The following is a 23112-nucleotide window of genomic DNA, read 5'->3' on the forward strand; positions in this document are numbered from 1 at the left end:
ATCACTAGCCCCCACTCCCTTCTCAGAGCCAGGGATAGAACCCAGGAGTCCTGGTCCCCCCCAACTCTGAGGATAAAACCCAGGAGTCCTGGGCCCTAGTTCCCTCTAACCACTAGACCGGTTAATAATTGGGCCTACAAATCCACCCGAATTGTGAGCTCAACCGCACAAAGGGAGGAGAAGTTCCTGTGCTGTCCTGCCACTAACGGGTGTCAGGGAAAGGCGCCCAAGGGGGCCAGCCCCATTTAGTCCAAACCCAAGGGCCGCCTGACAGGCCAGGGCTGCGTTGAACAAGAAAAGCGCGGAAGCGGAACCCCGTGAACCAAGGCTGGCATGCCGGCAACGAGGCCGAATTGGGGGACAAAACACCGAGAGGCAGGGCCGTTCCCCCCCCCCGTGCCCGTAGAGAGATGGGGAGACAAACGGGCAAGCGCGAGCGGGTACTTTACAACACTGCTGTACGCCCGGGCCCAGCGAGAGGCGGCTGAACGCCGTGCCCCAGACCCCCCCGAGCGGCTGATCAGACCACGTGCTAGGCCCAGGGTTTTCCAGCAGCGACGTTGCAAGTGGGAGCCCACGGCAGAGCCAGACGCCGCGTTTTCTCTTGGCGGCTCTTTCGTCCCCGGGGGTGTTTGGCTCCTTGGAAAGGGGGATTGGACTTGACCAGCAGCAGGACAACCTCCGGCCCGGCTCACCTCCCTTCCGCTGGGCACGTCTTGAACACCGTCGAGGAGCCCATCAAACCAGGGCGCTTCCCTTCTCCCAGCTCTCTGCAGCCCCCGGGGCAAGGGAAGCTGCTGAGGCGAACGCCTGGCTTAGACCGTCCACTGCAAAGGGGTTAACGGCTTCGCCTTTGCTGATCTACTAAGGGCGCGACGGGTTCGCCAGGGGACTCAGCAGGCCGAGGGCTCTGGGCACTAGCCCCCAACTTCTTTAAATTGTTTAATATTGGACAGTGTCAGGGTCACAGTCCTACCTTTGACGCTCTGGGCTCCTTTATTCTACCTAAACACAGCCAACTCCATTTCCCTGCCAGAGCCAGGCACAGAACCCAGGAGTCCTGGCTCCCAGCCCCGCTAGACCCCACTCCCCTCCCACAGCCAGACAGAACCCAGAAGTCCTGGCTCCCAGACCCACTAGACCCCACTCCCCCCCACAGCCACACAGAACCCAGGACCCTACTCCCGCCCGGGCAGACAGAACCCAACACTCCCAGCCCTACTATACCCCACTCTCTGCTCCCCCCCCCCCCCCCCACAGCCAGACAGAACCCAGGAGTCCTGGCTCCCAGCTCCCCAAGGAGTCTCTCTGATGGGACCCAGATCAGGCGCCTACATATCACAGTAACAATGCTCCCTTGGGGGGCCTGGCAGGATCTCCCCACAGCGACATGCCAGAGGCAGAGGGGTCCCTGCCTGGTCTGTATTATAGCCCTCCAAGAGTTCTGGGCTCTCCTGGCATGAACCTGCCCTCCAACTATGCCAGGCTGAATGACTAGATACCCCCAACCCTGGATCTTTTGCTCTCTAGGGGGCTTTCTGCCCCCCAGCCAGCTGCCCTTCAGCATCTCACCTCTCATGGGGCAAGTCAGCAAAGTGACCCCAGGGTGGATTGAAGTGAACTAAGGGGGGGATTCGGGGCTACCCCACAGTCAGTCCCCTCCCTGCTCCCACACTGAGCAGGACACAGGCAGACTCTGCAGCTGCTTTTCTTACCTTCCCTATGCTCTCATGCTGGCATCTAAGCCGAGACCCAGCCAGCTCCTTCAGCCCCCGCGCCACCAGGGCCCCCGGCCTGCCCCAAGAACTGAAAGGAAGTGAATGCCACTCTGCCAATCTACCCCAAAACGGAGCCTTTCACCTCTAGGGGACGCTGGCTCCGATCTACCCCAGGGTAGAGGACTGGCTGGGTTGGGGGCAGGGGCTGGGACATGGGGCCTTTCCCCTCTGGCAGCACCTGCCCCCTGGTGGTAGGAGACTCAGCCCATGGGCACTGCCTGTAGAATATCGCTACCCTCACTAGGGTCCCAGGTGGGAGAGGAGCAAAGAGAAACTGAGGCAGAATGGGAATAACTCCCAGATGGGAGCCTGGGGCAGAGACTTTCAGGGTGTGGAAAGGGATCGGAGAAAGGTAGCATGGACAGCTGCGCCAGGGCCACACCCCGGCGGGAGGAGGAGAGGGAGGTTTCTCTGAGCCAGGGCCAGGCTCCTCCTTTCCCCCCACTAGGGAAGCAGCCGCCCGGCTGCTGGCAACCTGGGAGCAGCAGCCAGGGTCCCAGGAGTGACATTTGGCACAGCGCTGCTGCCATCAACGGTAACCCTGCTCTAGAGCGGCTGGCACAGGCTCACGGCACACTCAGGCAGCACTGGGACGGGCCTTGACGGTTTTGTTCACACCCACACCAGCAAGACACTTCGTTGCTTTACAGGAAAGAGGAGACGCTGGAGGTCTGGGCCCACCCTGCACAGGAGGGCACGTGCCCCACAAACTCAGAGGACCAGCCAGTGCGGGTCCCATGCTGAACAGCCTCGGGCACATGGCTGGCTGATACGATCGCAGGGCAGCTCCCAGCGCTCCCCGTCCCCTTCCAAGGACACTGCCCGCTGGGGAGGAAGATGCCAGGAGGAGGGCAGATAAAAGTAGTGTCGGTTTAATGGTTGGGGCATTTTGTCCACCACCATCCCGGTGTGACGGCCAAGCCCCACCCCTCCGGCCCCTAGGATGGGGGAAGGAGCCACATGTGCCGCATTTCGCTCTCCCTTGAGTCTGAGCAGGCCAGGCCAGGCCCTCTTCTGCAGATGAGCATGTCACATCCCCCCTCTGTTCACTCGACACCGGAGCCCCCACGGCCTCAACAGTAAAAGCAAGCTGAAAAATCTCACCCTGCCGCGCCCTGGCAGAATGCGTGGGCTCCCTACTGTGGAGGCCACCACATGTCACACACACACTCACACGCATGCTGTCTGCTCCGGGCTCAGCACCCGCTCTCCTGGCCGGGGAAGACACGGGCCACCTGAGGGCTCTGTGATCTCACCCCTCGAGGTGGGAGCCGGCACCGCCAACACTGCCATTGTCCGGGGAGGGGAAGGGAGGCGGCAGAGGGTCCCCTGGTGGGGAAATAAATAAAGCAGTCCGAGGCTCCGGAAGGACGCCCCAGCTAGGATCACGTGGCCTTGTGATCTGGGTGGCTCTTTAGCTTGTGGAATTTGACGCTGTCCATCTTTTCGAAGCGTTTGCCGCAGTGCTCGCAGGTGAAGTTGTACTGAACTTCGGACGTGTGCTTCTTCATGTGCCAGTTGAGAGACGCTCTCTGCCGGCACTGGTACCCACAGATCTCGCACCTGGGGGGGGCCAGACATAGTCACACAGGCTGTACCCCTTGGGCCTGTCCCAGGGCCTGACTGCGGCATGCCCCTAACGAGCTGAGGGCCCTCTCTGCAGGAGTGCGCTTCCTACCGCGGCTGAGCTAAATACTGCCCACCCCACTGCCCACACGGTCAGCTGGAGGTGGCATTTTTCACTTCCTGGTCTCACTGTCAGGCAGAATTACCATGTGCCGTTAACAGCCCCTGTGCCCCACCCCAGAGGTGTCTGCAGCTCAGCACCAGGCGAGGGATCCCTGCATTTCAGTGGGGAGAGGGGTAACCTTGAAAAGCTCATTAGGATCCTTTGGGGCACAGCAACCTCATCTCAAGTCGTGTCACTAATAAAAGACCCAGGTGCCAGAGGGGCAGAGCCACGCACCCCACCCCACTCGCCCCGGCTTTAACTCCTGCTGACGTGCTCTACCCCAGAGGTGGTGACGCACAGAGCTGCTCCGCTCCATGGGCTCGTATGAGCCTGGGTCGGGTTCCTAAATGGGTCACCCCCCCCCCCCCCAACTTCCCCCGCACGTACTGGAGGGGCGTCTCTCCCGTGTGTGTCCGGCGATGCACCTCCAGGTGATTCTTCCGCTTGAAAGATTTCCCACAGGTTTCACAGGTAAATTCACGGACGCCTGCAGGGCACAAAGAACGGGGTTACTCCTGAAGGGGCGCAGCCGAGATTCACAGTCAAGGGACCTCAGTAGGAGAATCCCGGGTCCCTCTCTGCCCACACAAGCAGACCCTTAACCTGCCCAAAGGGGTGACTCCTACCCAGCTAGGACATCACACAGGGTCTTTGTCTCCCACATAAGATGTCTGAGACTGCCAGGTGTGCCAGCTAAAAGAGTGACATCCCTTAGCTCAGGCAGGAGAGCACCCTGCTTTTAAATCAAGAGGTCCTGGGTCGATCCCAGTGGACAACCCAGCCAGGGGGTCGTCAAGGGGGTGTCCTGAGGTTTCCTGTATTGGCAGATCTCTTCTATAGAAGATTTCCAGCAAGTGCTTCCGTTTGTTCTGGATTTTGGACTCTCCCCGCACCCCCCCGTAACGTCAGGGTTGAAAGTGACCAGAGTGAGACAGCTGACCCTGGGGGGAATCCAAACCAGACCCAGTTCCCTTCCCAGGTGTTCTTGTGCCATGCAGGGGGTGGGACAGGATGGGGATGGGTCCGGGGGGAAGCGAAGGCTAAGCAGAGGCAGCTGAGTGCCCAAGAACCGGGCGCCACATGGCAAAAGGTGGAGCAGAGTCTGCCGTTGCATGACCGGACAGCCCTAGCCACACATGCTGCGGGAGTCAGCGTCTCACCAGAACAGCACAGGGCAGGACAAAGGCCAGCTGGCCACAGGAAGGAGGAGGGGGCGCCAGGGAAGAGAGCCCAAGGGACGCACCTGAGTGAATGATCATGTGCCTGCGGAGATGGTTGGACAGGTAGAACTTCTTGCCACAGCCCGGGTGGGGACACACTTTTGTTTTTCCTTTCCGGTGGACGAGGTTGACGTGATTCTGGAGAGACAAGGAGAGAGGGGGAACAGAGGGCTAGACCATGCCCCTGACCACACCCACAAAGCAGAGGCTGCTACAACCCCCCGGTAATGGGCAGGAATTCCCACGTCAGACCTCGTCCCCCAGAGAGTTTTCCCTGCCTCACAACATGGCGCCTCGGCCACGACAGCTAGAGCTACCCTGCTCTCCAGACTCAACCTCGACGAACCCCCTCACCCCACACCCAGAGATTCCCTTCCACAACAAGACGACACCCCGTTGATACAGCGCTGGAACCAACCCATTCCCAAAGCCGGCGCAGGGGTAGCTTAGGAGTTCACTTGGGGGTGGTGAGGTGGGGCCCCGAGGTCGTAATGTTCAATGATTTGCCAATTGTCCAAGCAGATGTCCAAGATTAGAACAGAACCTTGCTTAGACACTGAGCCAGGGCTAATCCGGCCCCCATTCCCTGGGCTATTATTCCCATTGTGCAGATGGGAAAACTGAGGCAAAGAATGGCTAAATGACTTGCCCCAGGTCCCCCAGACAGTCTGTGGCAAAGCAGGGAATTAAACCTGGTTCTCCCTAGTCACTGAGCCATGCTCCGTTGCTGTCTCTCGAGCGGAGGGATGTGGCCAAGTGGGCTCAATGTTCGGGTTTTGTGAGAAAACGCAACAGAAATATCTCCAGGGCACTGTCAAGTTCCCAACACAGCCTGTAAGGACGCCCCACCCAACAGTGCTGGAAACCCACCATTCCAGGCAGGTCCTAGCGACCCATAAACCAGGAAGTGAAACTCACCTGCACCAAAGGGAAAGCAACCCCCAAGCGTCACTATTCAAGCTCCCTCTGCAGAGAAAACCAGCCGGCCCGAGCATTTCCCCGTCTCCGGGGGGGCCAGAACGAGGCTCCCAGCCAGGCCCCCCGGAGCACCCTTAAAACCCACCCCCAGAGACAGGGCTGTAGGAAACTGACGCACACAAATCTTACCTGAAAGCTACTAAGTGCTACGTAGACCTGGCTGCATCCTTCATAAGGGCAGTGGAACATTTCCAGCATGCCGTCGGCATCCATCACACGGCCCCGTCTGCTTCGCCGCCTCCTGCACAGGGAAAGGAGGGGTCAGCCGCAGACAGGGGCGGGCAACGTGCTGCCTGCCTGGCTAGGGAGAGACAGCTGCTGTGGAGGAAGCAGCGGAAGGCCCCCCAAGGCAGAGGCCGGGGAGGGAGGGGGCGCAGATGGCCCCAGGTTTACCCGTCTGGATTGAGGCTGAGCTGCCTCTGTTTGAGCAACAAACGCAATGCACGGAAAAGGGAAGGAAATACTAGGAGGCTCTCTGATGCAGCTGGCCAGATCTCTGGCCCACTGGCTTGCCCGCGTGGGGAAACCGAGGCACGAGCAGGGTCCGTTGCTGGGTTTGCAGAGACCTTGTAAAGACAGCTAACCGCTCCACGGTGCCCCGCCCCTTCACCGCGACACTCACTTCTCCGGTTCCTTTGGAATCTCATAGATGATGGCTGACATGTCACTGCCGTCCATCTCCTCGGGCTCCGGCTCCATGTTCTCTTGGGCCGGCTCCAGGTCTTCCGGCATCTCCATTTCCGGGGGGGGCTGCAGCTCCTCCTTTTTGAGCCCATAAAGGTCTTCTTTTTCTGCCACCACAAAACAGGTGTCAGAAGGACGCGCCGTGCGGCGAACGCCTGTCGGCAAGAATCTGGCGAAGCTTTTCAAACATGAAGTGGTTAACACGCAGGCCCCATCCCAGAGGCAGGCAAGAGCCGCTGGCCACTGAAATGCAGCCAGGTCTGCTGCAGAGCCCAGTAGCTGTTTAACACCGCGCACGGGGTCAGGACAAGAAGGGGAGAGTCCTGGAGCCAGCTGAACCTACGGACGGCGGAGGCGAAACGCAGTTACATCAGGGTTAACACTTAACGGGAAGTCAAGTGACCTGGGATTTTTAATGGGGCACATGAGCAGGCCCTAATTTCTGTCTCTCACCCAACACAGTGAGTCAGCAACAGAATTCTCCTCCCCAGCTCTGGCATCATCTGAAACATCAGATCCAGGGGTCAGCACCCCCTACGGAGCCCCTCCCTGGCACCATGCCGGGACATCAGATCCAGGGGTCAGCGCCCCCTACGGAGCCCCTCCCTGGCACCACGCCGGGACATCAGATCCAGGGGTCAGGGCCCCCTACGGAGCCCCTCCCTGGCACCATGCCGGGACATCAGATCCAGGGGACAGCACTCCCTACGGAGCCCCTGCCTGGCACCACGCCGGGACATCAGATCCAGGGGACAGCGCCCCCTGCGGAGCCCCTGCCTGGCCCCACGCCGGGACATCAGATCCAGGGGTCAATGCCCCCTACGGAGCCCCTCCCTGGCACCAAACCGGGACATCAGATCCAGGGGACAGCGCCCCCTACGGAGCCACCCACACCAACCCCTAGCACTACACTGGGGTCAGCTCTAACCCCGAGGAGACAGCATCCCTTACTGAGCGGCCCAGCTCACTCCCAGCAGCACAGTGACCCCTAGCGCCGTGCTGTGACCCTGGAGAAGGCCCCCATGGAATACACAGCACCATTTTTCAGGGCACTCTCGGATCTCTTTGGAGGTCTCCCCTCCCAACACCGACCAAGCTCCCCATGCTTAGCTAGGGGGGCAAGCCCCCCCCCCCCCAAGGGCTGGTCACAGCTACCTTTTTTGGTTTCAATGCACTCCCCGCTCTCCACTGGTTCCCCGCTGTCGGGCTGCATGTTCTCCGGCTCTGTCTGGGTGTAGGCAGCGACGCCCTCGATCATGGCGCAGGGCATCTCCTCGCCCCCGCTGCTGGTGACGTTGAGCTGGATGCCCTCCGCCGTCAGGGCGTCGTAGCCGGGCCCGGCGATGATGATCACCTGGGAGCCCTGCATCATGCCCTGCACAGGGCAGCTGGCCACCACCTCCCCGAGAGTGTCCTGCGTCACATTCTCAAAGAGAGTCCCATGGCCCGAGCCCACCTGGACAGGCATGGGGACGCACACCACGGTCTCCATGCTCTCCGGGCCGTTGAGAGGCGGGTTGTGGCACATGGAGGCGCCCTGCTCGGCTGTCAGGTTCTCGATGTGGTGCTCGAACGGGATGTGGATGCCGTCCTGTGTGATGAGGCCGCTGCTGCTCCCGCCTTCCACAGCCGACGGAGGCAGCTGCTGCTGGGCCTTGGCCTGACAGCTCTCAGGCTGCTCTTCCGACCCTGAGCTGGAGCTCTCCTCGGAGGAGTCCGAGCTTCCGGCCCCTACCCTGTTGCCAGCTGCAGTGAGGAGAGCGATCGGTGGTCACAGGTTAGAGACAGAGTAGAACTCTCCCTTAGGCTTTGAGGGATCCCTGGATCTTCCTCCTGCCTAGCATTACCCTGCCCAACCCTCAGGGCTGGGGGAGTGCTCCTGGCCTGCTGAGGTGCCCATCTGTTAGCACCGTGACGATCACCTCCCATCCAGCTGGATCTTACTTAGACATACTAATTGAACAGCTGCCTTACAGGCCTAGGGATCACTCCCCTCAAGCTGAAATGCGGCCACCTCTGGGGTGGGATGCGCTGTAACGCCACACAACAGGCTACATGGTGCAGGCGGCACTAAGCGCCACCCTGCCCACTGGCTGCCTTGGGAGACTAGGATCCCGGCTGTCCCCTGCTCACCATCGTCACTCTCGTTCTCTGAGTCACTGAGCGGCTTCAGAGGGGAGTGCAGGTCCTGGAAGTAGCGGTGCCCGGCCTCGCACTGCCACACGGCCGTGGTGTACAGCCCGAAGGTGGGATCTAGCTCCGACAGGTGGGGCTCGTAGGGGCAGCGGTTCTTGTGGTCCTCGTACCAGATCACCATATTCTTCAGGCAGTTGACATTCCGCCTCCTTCCTTGGGGGGAGCAGAGAGGCACGTTAGCCAACCACAGGGAATCAAAGGGGCGCGCCCCTTGCAAAAAATTGTTTCTGTGCGGATACACAGATGGAGCCAGGCAGCAGCAACGTGGCCTCCAGGCAAAGCCTGTTTAGTACGCAGACCAGGCTCCGGGCAGACATGACCAAATCATACCAAGGTTAGGGGCCTCATGGGTGAGGGGGGAAGCTGCAGACATGACAGATCTTGATTTTGGGGAGGCTTTTGACACAGTTCCAAATGACAATTGCATAAGCACTCTAGGGAAATGTGGTCTAGATGAAATCACTATAAGGGGGGTGTACAACTGGTCCAAAGACCACCCTCAACTATTAGTTATGAATGGTTGCCTGGGAGGGCGTGTCTAGGGGGGTCCCACAAAGGTCAGTCCTGGGCCTGATTCTACTCAATATTTTCATTAATGATTTGGATAACGGAGGGGAGAGTTTGCTTAGAACATCTGCAAACGACACCAAGCGGGGAGGGGTGCAAGCACTTTGGAGGACAGGATTCAAATTCATAACATCCCAGACAAACTGGAGAATTGGCCTGAAATCAACAAGATGAAATCCATGAAAGACAAGTGGAAAGTAGTACATTTAGGAAGGAAATATGAAAAGCACTACTACAACCTGGGGACCCACTGGCTAGGCAGCAGTACCATGGAGAAGGCGCTGGTGTTCTACTGGATCTCAAACTGAAAATGAGTCAATAGTGTGATGCAGCTGCAAAAGCAGCTAATATCATTGTATTGGCAGGAGTGTCACATGTAAGACACAGGAGGTCACTGTCCCGCTCCACACAGCACTGGTGAGGCCTCAGCTGGAGTCTTGTCTCCAATTCCGGGCGCTAAATTTTAGGAAGGACGTGGATAAACTGGAGACTCCAGAGGAGAGCCACAAAAATGATCAAAGATTTAAAAGACCTGACCTATGGGGAAAGGTTAAAAACGGGGGCACATTTAGTCCTCAGGTCCCCTCTGTAGACTTCTCAGTAGTCTTCAGATAGGTTAAAGGCTGTTACAAAGAGGACAGGGATCAATTGTTCTCCACGGCCACTGAAGGCCAGACAAGAAGCAATGGGCTTCATCTGCAGTGAGGGAGATTTAGGTTAGATATTAGGAAAAACTTTCTAATTAACTCTCAGAGGAGTTAAGCTCTGGACCAGGCGTCCAAGGTAGGCTGCGGGATCCCTGACACTGGAGGTTTTAGGGCAGGGATGGTTGAAGTTTATTTGCTCCTGCCTCGGCACAGAGAGCTGGGCCTGATGAGCTCTCGAGGTCCCTTCCAGCCCCACCTTTCTGTGATTCCATGGCACTGCCAACACAGTGGCTGCTGGCTCAGCCCGTTACACCTGAAGTAGGACCAGTCCCTGCTGGGTCACCCAGCCTCCCAGAGAAAGGACAATTCTTTCCCCAGCTGTTCTCTGTGTTTGAGCTCAGAACAGTGGAGCAGCGAAGTGCCATGACAGCACCTCTGCTACAGTCACAATCCTTCTCTGTCATTCCTGTAGAGCCTCTTTGACCATTTTTAACATTACCAGGAGAGGGGCATCTGCTGCTGGAGGAATCCGAATTGTAACGTGGCCTCCTTCCAGGGCAGGGAGCTCACACCAGAGTTGCACCCAAACAGGTATTAATTTCAAAAGCAAAGGTCTCCTTCAGATGATAAGACGCTGGGACCAGACTGTAACAGCGATGAACACTGAGCAGGTTGGCTCCCTGCTTTGCAAACACCTTTAATACCCTCCTCCTCTACACAGGCAGAGGGAGGTCTGTCTGAGGAGTCCTACATCTCCATCCTGCTTTGCCCGCTCCGGCGGCGTGTCACCAGCCCACCATTTCCGCTGTCTGTGCTATGAACTTTGGCAGCTCACAAACTACATTTCTATAACCTTTTCCCCTCAACGGGAATGCAGCCACCTCTGGGGAAGAACACAGGATGGGTGGGAAAACTATGACTAAGGCAGCGGGGTAAACCCCCTTGGAAGTGTCAGGGGATGCTGAACATCTGTTAAGGTATGTATACAGCCCCCTAACAGTGGTATCGGAGCACCTCCCAATCATTGATGGGTTTAGCTTTGCTAGCCACCTGGGTCAGGGCAGGTCTATACAGATAGCAAACTGAGGCAGAGTGACTTGCCCAAGGTCACCCGGGGAGCCAGCCGCAGAACTGGGAATTGGACCTACAAGCCCTGGGATCAAGGCTCATGCTCTAATCACTAGCCCACCCTCACACCCAGGAGGGGGGTTTAGATCTGAAGTTCAGACATAGAGAAAGCTACATGGCTCTCGATTTCCCTCCCTCAGAGGTGGGGCTTTAGTGACTTACAGCCCGCCACCGAGCCTGCTCAGCCAGCCTTCCAGCAAGAACAGCCACGCAGCTCTACGGTCAGCGGCGAGTCTTTGCTAGTCAGCTCTCCAGGCCTGGACTGCAGTTTTGGGCTGTATACGTGAAAACTCCACTACGTTCTATGGACCCCTTCAATGGGCACGTAGCCTTGTAGATCCCTCCCTCAATGACATGCCAGATATTTCTGCACTCGTCATTCCCCCAGTAAAGACAGAAGTAAAACACCAGCCTTTACCAATTGTCAGCACCAGGGGTCAGACCAAGAAAAACCAGCCTGTATCCAACACTACTGCAGCAAACGGCTTAGTACGTTTGACGTTTGCATAGCTAATAGAAAGGCTGTGCGGGTGAGCAATTCTTACACGTCAGGGAGGATTATTATTTATTAAGTATGTTACAGTAGCATCTAGGAGCCCTAGTCACGGAACCATTTGTCCTAGGCACGGTACGTTATTGTTTAGGTGTATTATGGCCACCTCGATGAGCCCTAATCATTGACTAGGACCCCATTATGCTGGGTGCTGTAATTTATTAGGTATATTACAGCACCAAATGAGCCCCAGTCATGGCCCAGGACTGCATTTTGCTAGGTGCTGTACATTATCTATTAGGTGTATTATGGTAGTGCCCACGAGCCCCAGTCACAGCCCCCACCACATTGTGCTGGCCCCTGTATGTTATGTATTAGGTATATTACACTAGAAGTAGAGTTACCCAATCATGGAGCAGGACCACATTGTGTTAGGTGCTGTACGTTATTAGGTGGATTACAGCAGTGATAAGAGTTCCCCAGTAATGGAGAAGGAACCCCACCATGTAACGTGCGGTACATTATTAGGCGGATTACGGTAGCGGTAGGGCTCCTCGGTCATGAAGCAGGACTCCATTGTGTTAGGTGCTGTACAAACACAGACAAAGGCCACCTGGCGGGGGATTGGCAAAGAGGATCGAAAGAACAGGTTTCTGGGGGCAGGCAGAGATCTTTGACGTGTTCTTTGTACACCCACATTCAGACACTGTCACAAGCTGGATCCCACAGGACAATTCACTTACTTTTCTTTCGTTTTGGCTTTTTAGGGATTTGCTCCCATGGTTTCCTGCAACAGAAAAAGAGAGCACTGATTTAGTATATGCCCCCAATGCTGTCGTATCAAGACATATCAACCTTTTAACGTAGGAGGCAGGGCTGTGCTATTATCTCGTCCTCCTCCCCTCCCCACTTTTACAGATGGGGAAACTGAGGCATAGATTCACTTGACAGTGACTTGCCCCAGGTCATGGTACCTGCACCTTATGTGATGCAGATCTCAGAGAGGAATTCCCAGAAGCAGGGTTTACTGCCAAGGTTCATAACAGAGGCAGGGCTACTTATTGGTTTTTTAAGACTACATAAAGAGCTCTGTTCTACTAGAGCACAAAGGGAGTGACACCAAGCTCAAATAAATGTGTTAGTCTCTAAGATGCCACAAGGACTCCTCATTCTTTTTGTACATACAGACTAACACTGCTACCACTCTGAAGTTTATATTGGTTACTCCTCTGTCTGAAAACCAGCCCCCTCATTCACGATCTTTTGCAAAAGAAATACTTTGAAGGGCTTAGATCAGTAACTGGTGAGCAATCTAAACCCTTTGCTCCCAAATTCTCTCAGCAGAGTACAGCCATGGATTGCTGATCCATGAAATCTAGCTGACTAGATGCTACCCAAAGGGATGATGCCCTTAATACAGTGAGGCCATGAAGAACACTTTAGTTGGTTTTCTTCCACTGTATAATTAAACCGGGAAATTCACTGTGCAGGTTATTACATAAATAATTTAAGGCCAGATTATCTCATCTGATCTTCTGTATATCAGAAGCCACGACAGACAGACACCCCATAGCGAGCCCAGTGACTTTAGTTAGACTAAAGCATTTTAGTCCTCAAGAGACTAAACTGAGGCAAAGACAGAGAACAGGAGAGACTGAGGTGCCATAGATGCCCCTGTGATGGCAGGGAATTGTTCAGGTCAGACATGCCCAGATGATACCAGCAGGTGAGCCACACCCCATGCTGCAGAGGAAGGTGAAAAATCCCCAGAGCCTGTTATACTTGCTGAGGCCCTGAACCTGCAGCGAAATGCATGCAGGTGGATCTCTGCACCTTCACAGACCCATGACTCAGATGCAGCACCACGAGAACGCAGATAATCTGCCCATGTCTCTCTCGTCGCAGGATCAGCACCTAGGATACAATATCACAAGGGAAATGCACTAGTTCTTGTGTAGGACCTGGGATCAGAGAGTAATTTCCCTGCACGGTATAGTACTGCTGGATGAGATCTCTTCCCCTGAAGCATTCATCACCAATCACTGTCAGGGCACACTGAGTTAGAAGGACCAGCGCTCTGATCTGGGATGCAGACCGTGACACTAGCATGATTTAACAATCAGCTGGGGAGCGGCAGAGAGCGTAAACAGTTCTGCTTTAAAATAGTGCTTATCTTTGCAGATCCACAGCAGAAGTGCACCACTGGAATTCAGTCACGACAAAAGCAGCATGAGGTGTGTATCTTAGGCATCTCCATGGTAGAGGTGGTTTGCCAATAAGTCTGTAAGGGCAAACCTTCCTAGCACTGAGCAGTTTATCCTGGCAAAAGAGAGTGCTGCCTGGTATGGCCAGTACCCAGAGCAAAATGAGTTGTACCAGCAAAACTAGTCTTTGCTGGTATAACCGCGTCTCCACTACGGCTTTGGCAGGTATAAAAATGTTGGCAAAAATCACCCTTCAAAGTGACATAACTGTACAAGCAAGATTCTTCACACTTTACACCTTTCTGGAGCCCCTTCTATCCAGAGGGGGAAAGTAAGGGATGAGGGGTCCCAGCTTAGTCAGGGGTCTGATCTCCCACCTCCCCCCCGGCTCTCACCTATGGCACCCTACTTGCTGCCCATGCTCCAGGGGCATACGGGGCGGGGATAGGAGAGGAGGCGTCAATGAGGGGGCTGGCCCAGCATGGGGGGGGCGCGCTCTGGCTCAGTAGATGCAGGCTCTCACCTGCAGCACCCTATGCACTGCCCCTGCTCCAGCCAGTAGGGTGCATAAAGGGAGAGGGAGTCCAGGCCCGGGGGAGGACTGGGGGCCGGATGTGGGGGTTGGGAGGCCCGGTGCGCTGCCCCCCCTCCAGCCAGTAAGGGGTGTATGGGGAGGGGGGCTCAGCCCAGGAGAAGAGTTGGGGAACCCGGTTTTCACCTGCGGCGCCCCACGTTCTGCCCCCACTCCAGCCCCAGCAGGTAGGGGGTGTACAAGGAAGGGGGGGCCATCCTGGGAAGGGGGCAGAGGAGCCCGGCTCAGGAGGGGGGCCTGGGAGGGGGGTTGAAGGGCCTGGCCGGGGAAGGGGTTGGGGGGCCCGGCTCTCACACGTGGTGCCCCATGCGCTGCTCCATTCCAGCCAGTGTGGGGTGTATGGGGAAGAGTGGGTCCAGGGCCGGGAAGGGGGTTGGGGGGCCTGGTTCTCACCCATGGTGCCCCAGCAGGTAGGGGGTGTACAGGGAAGGGGGGGCCCAGCCCAAGGGAGGAGTTGGCAGGCCCGGCTTGGGAGGAGGGTTGGTGGGCCCGGGGAAGAGGGGGCCTGGGAGGGAGAGGTTGGGAGGCTTGGCCCGGGAGAAGGGTTAGGGGGCCCAGCTCAGGAGGAGGATTGGCGGGCCCAGGGGTTTGGGGGGCCCGGCCCGGGGGAGGAGGAGGGGTTTGGGGGGCCCGGCCCGGGGGAGGAGGAGGGGTTTGGGGGGCTAGAGGCTCGGCCCGGGGGAGGAGGGGAGGCCCGGCCCCGCGGAAGGGGAGGGGTTGGGGGCCCAGGAGGGAGGAGGGTTGGCGGGCCCAGGAGAGGGGGGGGGCCCGGCCCAGGCGAGGGGCAGTTGGGGGGCCCGCGGAAGGGGGCGGCGGGGGAGCTTGGCCCAGTGGGAAGGGGGGGCCGGGCCCGGGGGAGGAGGGTTGGGGGGCCCGGCCCGGGGGAGGAGGAGGGGTTTGGGGGGCTAGAGGCTCGGCCCGGGGGAGGAGGGGAGGCCCGGCCCCGCGGAAGGGGAGGGGTTGGGGGAGAGAGGGTTGGCGGACCCAGGGAAGGGGGTACCCGGGGGAGGGAGGTTGGGGGGCCCGGCTCTCACCCGCGGCGCCCCGCGCGCTGCCCCCGCTCCAGCCCCAGCAGATAGGCCGCCAGCTTGGCGTCGCTCCAGCCGCTGCGCCGCCGCAGGTCCACCCAGGGCCCGTGCGCCTCGCCCAGGTACACCCGCCGCACGTCGTACTTCTTGCGGGACTCGAGGCGGCGCCGGGCCCGGTCGGACTCGGTCAGGCGGGGCCGCCCCCGGGCCTTGCGGCCGCCGCCGACCCCCGCCTCCCCCGCGCCGGGCCCGGCCTCCTCCTCCTCGGCCGCCTCCTCCTCCTCCGCCGCCGCGGCCGGGGCCGGGCCCCGCTGCGCCTCGCTCATCCCCAGCCCGCTCGCCAGCCGGCCGCGCCGCGCCGCCCCGCCCGCTGGTGGGCCGCTCGCAGGAGCCCGGCGCAGGGGCAGTGACGTCAACGGGCCGCGACCCGCTTCCGGTTCCCCGCCCCCTCGCTGCTCCGCGAGAAAAGTCGCCCTGGTCGGCCGCGCGCCTGCCCGCCTCGTTGCGCTCTAGGCATGCGCACCCAGCGCCGTGCCGCGGGTGGTGCCCCCCTCTGCGCCTGCGCTGGGTTCGGGGCCCAAGAGCCCGTCGAGAGAGAGAGAGAGAGAAGCTCCGCCCTCAGCGTGCGCACAATGCTACGAGGGCTGGTCGTCTTTTTGCGCATGCGCTGGAGATTTTTCTCCCTCCACCCCCTCGCGGAGATCCCTTGCGCATGCGCCCCAGCACTGGGTGCCTGGCTGTGCCCTCCCCCCGCAGCCTTTTCAGGGGGTCCCAGCGTTCGGGCTGCCCCGAGCTCCGCCTGACCCCAGGGAGGGCAGCCCCTGCCCAGGCGGGCCCCCAGCCGCCCCCAGGGGTCACCCACGCCCTGCTCCCCCCCCCCGGGCAGACCCCTCAGCCCCCCCATCCCAGTACCCCCAGTCTCCCGGGCAGACCCCTCAGCCCCCCCATCCCAGTACCCCCCCCCGGGCACACCCCCGGCCCCCATCCCATCCCCCAGGCAGACCCCCATCCCCCCCATCCCATCCCCCAGGCAGACCCCCATCCCCCCCATCCCATCCCATTCCCCCCTCCGGGGCCCAGCCCCCAGGCAGACCCCCCGCTGCCTCAGACCCAGCCCCCTCCCCACGGCCATTACACCCAGCCCCTGGGACAGACAGGCCAACACACACCCCTGCCAGCCAGCCTAGCCACCACCTTCCCCTGCAGGCTTGGCCCCAGGAGAGCCACCGACCCGGGCCCAGCCAGCACACAGCCCCTCCCTCCCTGAGGATCCCAGGCCCAGCTGGACTTGACTAGCTGAAGAGCCGGCTGGAGGCAGCTCAGCCCAGTCACAACCCCCAGCAAGTAGCTGCCCTGTGATCAGCAGCACCCTCCCTGTCCCCTCAGCCAGAGCAGCACAAGGTCTCACCCGTGGCCTCCGACCAGCCCCCCCCACCCCCATCAGGCCAGCTCCTGGCTAGTTTTCAGAGCAGCTTCAGGGGAAGGCGTGGGGAACTGGGGCAGGCTCTGCCAGGCCCCTCACTGGCTTGGGCAGGGGACCCCCAATGCACAAAGCCATGTGGTAATGTTAACCTGCCCCCATTTTATGGAGAAGGACCAGCAGGGCTAGGACTGAGCTTGTTCCCCGTCTTCTTCGGAAAGTGCTGCAGGCTTTTTAATAACGTCTCTGCTCCACGCCCAGGGGGAGCGGTTTAATAGAAGCTGGGATTACAACTCAGGAGGCTCTGGGCTCCCACTGCCGTGCTCAGAAACCCCAGAGAACAACGATCAGGTCCAAATGTAAGACTGCTACACCGAATCGTATGGCGACTAAGCGCATTCACCCAATATGCAGTACGGTACTTAGTGCTAGAGTGAAGGAAGCATGGGCAGGGGGGCAGGCAAATATTCGCAGCACCCCCATTACATGCAACTCTACTAAAAGTGGCTCAGACTGATTGAAAGGACGGATCCATTCCTATGCCATGGTGGCTGCTGAAACAGACTCCCTCTGGCCTATCTGCTCGATTGGCAAGGCAGGAGGGAGCCACATGCAGCTAAACAATCACCAAGGAAGTCGATGAAACAGAGACAGGTTTAAAGCTCTTGCTTCGCGTGCCAACTTTGCGGGATCTCCTCCTCGCCGCTCTCCGAGTCCAAGTCCACCTGGAGCTCTCGGGGCCCCGGCGTGAGATGGAACACAACCGGCGTCTGACTCAAAATGGGATTGGTTTGCTGCAGGCCCAAAATCCACTTGGCCAAAGTGGCCTGGTCTCCTGCCCCGGCCATGCACATGGCAAAGACGGGGCCTTCCTCCACTGCAGGGGATGGGACAGAGAGAACAGAAGCAGCGTCAATATTAGCAAACCCCACAGCACTTCGCATACAGTGCAATGGAGCAGTGGAGTCCAGTAGTGAGAGCAGGGTGACTGGAAATCAGGATTCCTGGGGTCCTAATCTTACCTCCACCCCTCCCTCCACAAGAAAACTGTCAATTCACCGAACAACAATAATCCTCCACCCTCAGGGGGAAGGTTGTCTGTCTGTCAAGGATGCAAAGTCCACACGTTCAGGAACTAATTTTTTTCACCCAGCATTGAAATGCGGCCACTTCTGGGGCAGAACACAACAGCTGCAACACAGCCACTTAGAACAGAAGTCACTGTTCTATCCCGCTGCAGAGGAGCTCTGATTTAAACGTGTTCAGGTAGGGAAGAAAAGTATATGCTGATCTAAGTGACCTGGACGCTTTCTTTCTTGCTTGGGGGATCATATAGAGATAAGAGGGGGAGGAAAAAGATCATTCTTATCCTGGGATCGCTCTTGTAAATTGTGCCAGTGTTAGTTTACACAGTCCTTGCAGACCTCTCTCAGAAGCTCTGGATTAGGATTGGGACTAGTAATGTGGCAGTAACATCCATCCACTCCTGACTGGGGCTGGATTTGAATTAGCAACTTCGAGGCTGACACAAAATATTACAGGCATTGGAAGCTTACACCAAGGGGGAATGGCTTTGGTTGAGGTGTGGAGTTAGGAATTCAGAAGCCGTAGGTTCAGGTGAGCGGGGACAGAGAGATCTGTTAGCCTATGGAACAGCCTCCAGAGGGATGGATCAATTTCTGGGATCTATTTCTGTTTCACTGCCAGCTGCTCTGGCTCTCCCATTGCCTGACTGTCCCAGTGGATAGGATTTGCTCTAAATGCACCCCTACCTCAGCGACCCAGCCCCACGTGAGTTACCTTCATCCACGTAAAATTCCTCATTATCCCAGAGGTCCCGATCCAGGTCCAGGTCGAGCTGCATGGGGTAGTAGAAGTTCCTCTCGGAATCTATCACCTCTTCCTAAGGGGGGGGTGAAAGATATTTATATGGGGGAAGTAAATACCGCCCCCAAACACCTCTGCCCTAGCCAATGGCTAACCTGCATCTCTCTGCCCTCCTTGGACAAGACAAGGCCACTTCTCTAGGTATTCAGCTTGCGCAGTCCATGGATTTCCAGAGAAAGAGGCCAGAATGGCAGCCCTGTGTATCCACAGAGCGAACTTCCTTGCCCAATATCCCTGAGTTGGCCCTAGACAGACCCCCTAAGTGGAAGAGGGGACCTCGACCTCTCCATTGAGGCTGTTAGTGAGGGGCCTGGTCACTGCAGATTGTGCTGGTGGTTTCGGCAATATGTTCACCAGCCCAGCTAGGAATGAGCTGAGATCTGGCAAACTCATGTGCAGGCCAATGAATGGCTGTCAGGTGAAGGTAATTATTGGTCTCCACCAATGAAGGAGGGAATAGAACTGGTGTCCCCTAGAGGGGAAAAAACCCATATTCCAGTCTGACTCCCCTGAGCCAGCCAGTCCCCATGCTGTGGGTCTGGGTCAGAGACAGCACCCCCTAGAGGGGGAAAAGCCCCCATAGCCTATTCCCCACACCCTGCCCCACCTCCACAAGACTTACAGGATTTCCAGAGTGACTCATGTCATTCACCAAACCAGCACCAACTCCGTGGAGTTTGCAATGCAGGGAAACAGCCTGGAAATACAGACCCTCCTCCCCAGAGCCCGCAGCACACAGCCGACAGCCCCACGCAGGGAGGCAAGACGGTTCTTTACCTTTTCTTCAGGAGGTAGCGGCTCTCCCCGGAGTATGTAATAATAAACACACGTCTTCTTCAGCCACAAGGGGAAGGGGCCCTCTACAAACACGGGCCTGGCCGGATTGTGGCGAGCCAGGAGTTCCTGCTGATCGGGGCTCTGGATTCCTAAAGGGAAGGGAAACCACACATGCCACAAATCAAGGATTAGCTACCCGAGGAGAGAATGAACACAATCCAACAGCTCTGCGCTGAACACCAAGCAAAAGCACTCAAGGTGGGGAAGCTCTCCCGAGCAGGAGAATCTGCCAGGCTGAGATTTCTACCTAGGAGCTGGGCTTGTGATCGACAGCCAGGACTCCCCAGATCCAAGAGTGGGATGCGAGGCTCTACAGAGAGGCTTACCTCCTTAGCGGTTCTAAAGACACTAGGCTCCTCAGCGCCGGAGCAGGCTCGTTATTTAAAAGGAGGAAGGAAGGGTTGGGGCGAGCCCATAAAGAAGGCAAGCAAATCCATGTCAATGGGGCAAGAGAGACACCCCCATTCCCAACCCAAACGCCCCCCTCTCGGAGTCTGTCCAGGGTCAAATGAGGCATAGCCCACGTGGCTCGCAACTTCTGCTTCCCCACAGCCTGGCTGCTTCTAGCCAGCAAGACCGAATGGTCCCAGTGCTGACTGTCCCCTCTAGGTAAGGCTCCAAAAGGTGACAGACAACAGGCTAGAGACTTTTCGCTCCCACGTAATCCAGCACTGGCCACTCAAAGGCAAGGTTGTCTGGGGCATCCCGTACCTACGATGTGCAGTTGGGTGATCTCTTTTCCATCATCCAAAATATCTGTCAGAGGCATCTGCAGGAATGAAGACACCTTTGTTAGAGACAGCATCCTTCACATGCGTGGGATCCCCGACCCACTCCCCCAGTTCAATACAGCCAGGCAGGCTGTAGAACCCAAGAGGCCGGGCCCCAGATAACAGAGGAGTAAACTCCTTGGCGCATAGAACAGTCTAGAGGGTGCTCCATGCCCCAATTGCTGCAAGCACCTTCTCCTCTGCATCGGGCTGTGCTAGGGGACGTTCGAGCTGACCAGAGCTAGCTTTGCCTTCAGCTCATTCTGGGACTCCACCGCTGTGCAGCGAGAGGCCGTGGCACGTTCGAGTCCCTTCCCCCGCGGCGCTCACACCCCAATGAGCAAGAGTCAGTCACTCCCATGGCTACAGACAACGTGCTACAGCCGAGTGCCTTTCGTTACCTGATAGACCGTGACCTTGGCGCTCAGGTCCGCAGCGATCCGCTGCAGGCTGAATCTGGCGAGGTCAACGGGGTCTTGGAGGAGGGCCGCCGGGACCGGGTAGGGGTTGGCATGCTTGAATTTGGGGAACCAGTACATGAGCCGCTGGTACTTGCGAACGGGATGGCTCTTCTCACCAAAGATCTGGAGCAGCAGGAACTTCGTCTGCTTGTTGGGCATGATGCCTGCGCATATGAGGGAGGAGAGGTGGGTAAGAGACGCGGACGGTGCGTTCACTGGCCCTCACCATGGGGACTAAGGGACAAATGGGTTAAGTGACTTGCCCAGTTTAGCCAGGGAGTCAGTGGCAGAACTGGGAATAGAACCCAGGAGTCCCGACTCCCACTCCCCCCAGCCCTAACCGCTAACCCACACTGCTGCTATAGGTGTTTGGGCACCTTCCATCCCTACCATAGTTCTCCATCTGCTCCAAGACGTGGATCCCGCATTCCTGCTGCCTCGGGTAGTAGTTGAACATCCTCTGGATGAAGTTGCGGGGCACAAACACTTCCTTGGGGAAGACGTCCAGGATCTTGTTGTAGACGTCGAGCTCCCGCTCCACCCCAAACTCTGGCATCTTCCTGAGGGCCGCATTGATGAACTCGATGTGACCTCTCCGCCGGATGTCTCTCTGGCAGAAGAGCTCCACCGCTCGGCTGAAGCTGGCCTTGTTTCTGTCTCCCTTGCAGGCCCGCTCGAAGAGCTCATCAAAGGGTACCAGGGCCCCATCACGGGACCCTCTGTCTTTCTCCTTGTCCCCTCTTGCCGAGGGGACGAGATCGGAACGGCTCAGGGCAGCACCACTCCGGATGCTCCGCACAGGAACCGGCCAGAAGCCCTAGCAGAGAATCAGATACAAACTGGGCCTTTAGCAGCTGTCGTTTTCCCTGATTAGAGCCCTCTCAGTGGGGCAAGGCCCTAGATATCAGTACCACACTCTACAGCACCATTCCATTCCCCTGGCTCACGGGCACTGGATGCCAGGTTGCAGGCCAGCAGTGACTGGTATCATCTGACAGCAGCTTAGCAGCCTGTGTGCAATGAAACCGCTGGTCTCAGACTACTTCCGAGCAGCCTCTCCTGTGCATCATACCGATCCACTGTGATACCACTCGTAAGAACAGATACCTGCTGCCCCTCTTTCTCCACCCCATTTCCACTCCCCTCAGATTACAACAAACGGGAGCAGTGGGGGGTCCTCAGGCCCTCTTGAAATCAGATCCCTCCGGGCAGCAAATTTTGGGCAACCAAATAAGAAGGGAGAGAGGTTTACAAGATGCACAATCCCATCCCTGATGCTTCACTCCACAGGGCTGCCCACCTGCCCTGGGCCGGTTTCCTTTGGACTGGGAGCTGCTCGGGGCAGGGCCCACGTGGAATTTGTCTCTCACGTGGTGCCCAGTGTGCTGCCCCGCTGAAGGACAGCTGGTACCTGGGCACAGCTGCTTTCCTGCAGCCACGGGAGATCCCTCCCCGGAGCGGCTTGCCGCAGGATGCCTCGGCCGGCAGAGAGCTCTCGGGCCAGGAGCAGCTTCCGCACACAGTTCATGGTGGGGAGTTTGTCCCTCCGACGGGGGGCAGAGGCTGGCGAGGAAGGAGGCTGGAGCTGGGAGATTCAGAATCACGGGGCAGGCTCAGCCATGCCTGACATCCAGGGTTTGCTTGAAACAGACCGAGACGGATTTTAGAGATTTACCGCAGCACACAGGGACAGGAAATCTAGGGGGGGGGAGAGCTCCCTATCACACATTCAGGCTCCCCCCCTTCATGGTGCCCCATATGCAGCCACACACACACCGCTTCTGTGTCCCCCCCACACGTTCAACCTCCCCATGCCCTGCTCCCAAACTCCTGTATATCCCTGACGGGGAGGCCACCGGACCCCCAAAATCCCCAGCCCCTCACCTCACACATACACTTCCCAGACCCCCCCCACCACATGGGCATGCCCCCCCAAATCCCATCTCCACCCCACATATCCAGCCCGCCCTCATTCCCTCCACAGGGAGATGCCCCCCATCCCGTCCACATGGGCACCCCCAGCTCCAGGTGTGCACGGCACCCCAAGCCTGCCACCCCCCATATCCGACCACAGGCCGGCCTCACCCCACCGGGCGCCGCCATTTTAGCACCGCCCCCTCTAATCCCTGCCGGGTCAGGGGGCGGGGCCAATCACGCACGCTGTTTCTAAACCCCGCCCACTCCCAGACCTCCTCCCCGCCCCCCCACTTCCCCAAAATTACCCCACCGGGGCGGGGAGCCGGACACGTGGGTCCTATTTGCCCCCCTTTCCCGGGCAGGGGGCCTCCGCCCTGTGTCCCCTCCCGCCCCCGGCAGAGGGCCCGGACTCCTGGGTTCCATTCGTCGTCCTCCCCCCGCACCCCGATTTTGGCCACGTCCCTTCCTTTGTCTGTGCCTCAGTTTCCCTGGCTGGGGCTGGGGCGAGGATGAATCAGCCAGTGTCCGGGAGCTGCCAAGCCCTTCGCACCCAGCCTCAGACGGGCCCGGACC

General features: G+C 58.3%; 2 protein-coding genes across 4 annotated transcripts; both read right to left on the reverse strand.

Annotated features, from left to right (window-relative positions):
• Positions 1-2634: 2634 nt before the first annotated feature.
• On the reverse strand, positions 2635-15739 carry ZNF653 (zinc finger protein 653). 2 transcript variants are annotated; one of them, XM_078849514.1, is made up of 9 exons: positions 15392-15739; positions 12167-12210; positions 8526-8741; positions 7548-8138; positions 6331-6499; positions 5838-5949; positions 4754-4868; positions 3898-3997; positions 2635-3341 (listed from the first exon to the last, which is right to left on the reverse strand). In XM_078849514.1, exons 1-9 carry the CDS (start codon positions 15571-15573, stop codon positions 3164-3166), a joined length of 1707 nt encoding a protein of 568 aa, XP_078705640.1. In that variant the 5' UTR covers positions 15574-15739; the 3' UTR covers positions 2635-3163. The 2 variants fall into 2 exon arrangements, with proteins under 2 accessions (XP_078705640.1, XP_078705641.1); XM_078849515.1 differs by having other exon boundaries at positions 15254-15690.
• Positions 15740-16860: 1121 nt separating this feature from the next.
• ECSIT (ECSIT signaling integrator) lies at positions 16861-22753 on the reverse strand. Of its 2 annotated transcripts, none has more exons than XM_078849618.1 (8): positions 22708-22753; positions 22034-22262; positions 21013-21439; positions 20563-20786; positions 20103-20160; positions 19332-19480; positions 18468-18570; positions 16861-17544 (listed from the first exon to the last, which is right to left on the reverse strand). In XM_078849618.1, exons 2-8 carry the CDS (start codon positions 22148-22150, stop codon positions 17324-17326), a joined length of 1299 nt encoding a protein of 432 aa, XP_078705744.1. In that variant the 5' UTR covers positions 22151-22262; positions 22708-22753; the 3' UTR covers positions 16861-17323. The 2 variants fall into 2 exon arrangements, with proteins under 2 accessions (XP_078705744.1, XP_078705745.1); XM_078849619.1 differs by having other exon boundaries at positions 22713-22739.
• Between the last annotated feature and the right edge of the window lie 359 nt (positions 22754-23112).

This window comes from Lepidochelys kempii, chromosome 20, assembly GCF_965140285.1.
Source record: "Lepidochelys kempii isolate rLepKem1 chromosome 20, rLepKem1.hap1, whole genome shotgun sequence".
Classification (NCBI taxonomy): Eukaryota; Metazoa; Chordata; order Testudines; family Cheloniidae; genus Lepidochelys; species Lepidochelys kempii.

Excerpts from the sequence above, each read along its gene's own strand:
- ZNF653 (XM_078849515.1), bottom strand. The coding sequence starts at position 15,573 with ATGAGCGAGGCGCAGCGGGGCCCGGCCCCGGCCGCGGCGGCGGAGGAG. Across the intron at positions 8,742-12,166 it reads AAAGCCAAAACGAAAGAAAA|GAAGGAGGCGGAATGTCAAC; the intron begins GTAAGTGAATTG and ends GCTCCCCCCAAG. Across the intron at positions 4,869-5,837 it reads TAGCACTTAGTAGCTTTCAG|AATCACGTCAACCTCGTCCA; the intron begins GTAAGATTTGTG and ends TTGTCTCTCCAG.
- ECSIT (XM_078849618.1), bottom strand. The coding sequence starts at position 22,150 with ATGAACTGTGTGCGGAAGCTGCTCCTGGCCCGAGAGCTCTCTGCCGGC. Across the intron at positions 18,571-19,331 it reads CGCTACCTCCTGAAGAAAAG|GAAGAGGTGATAGATTCCGA; the intron begins GTAAAGAACCGT and ends CCCCCCCCTTAG. Across the intron at positions 17,545-18,467 it reads GGAATTTTACGTGGATGAAG|TGGAGGAAGGCCCCGTCTTT; the intron begins GTAACTCACGTG and ends CATCCCCTGCAG.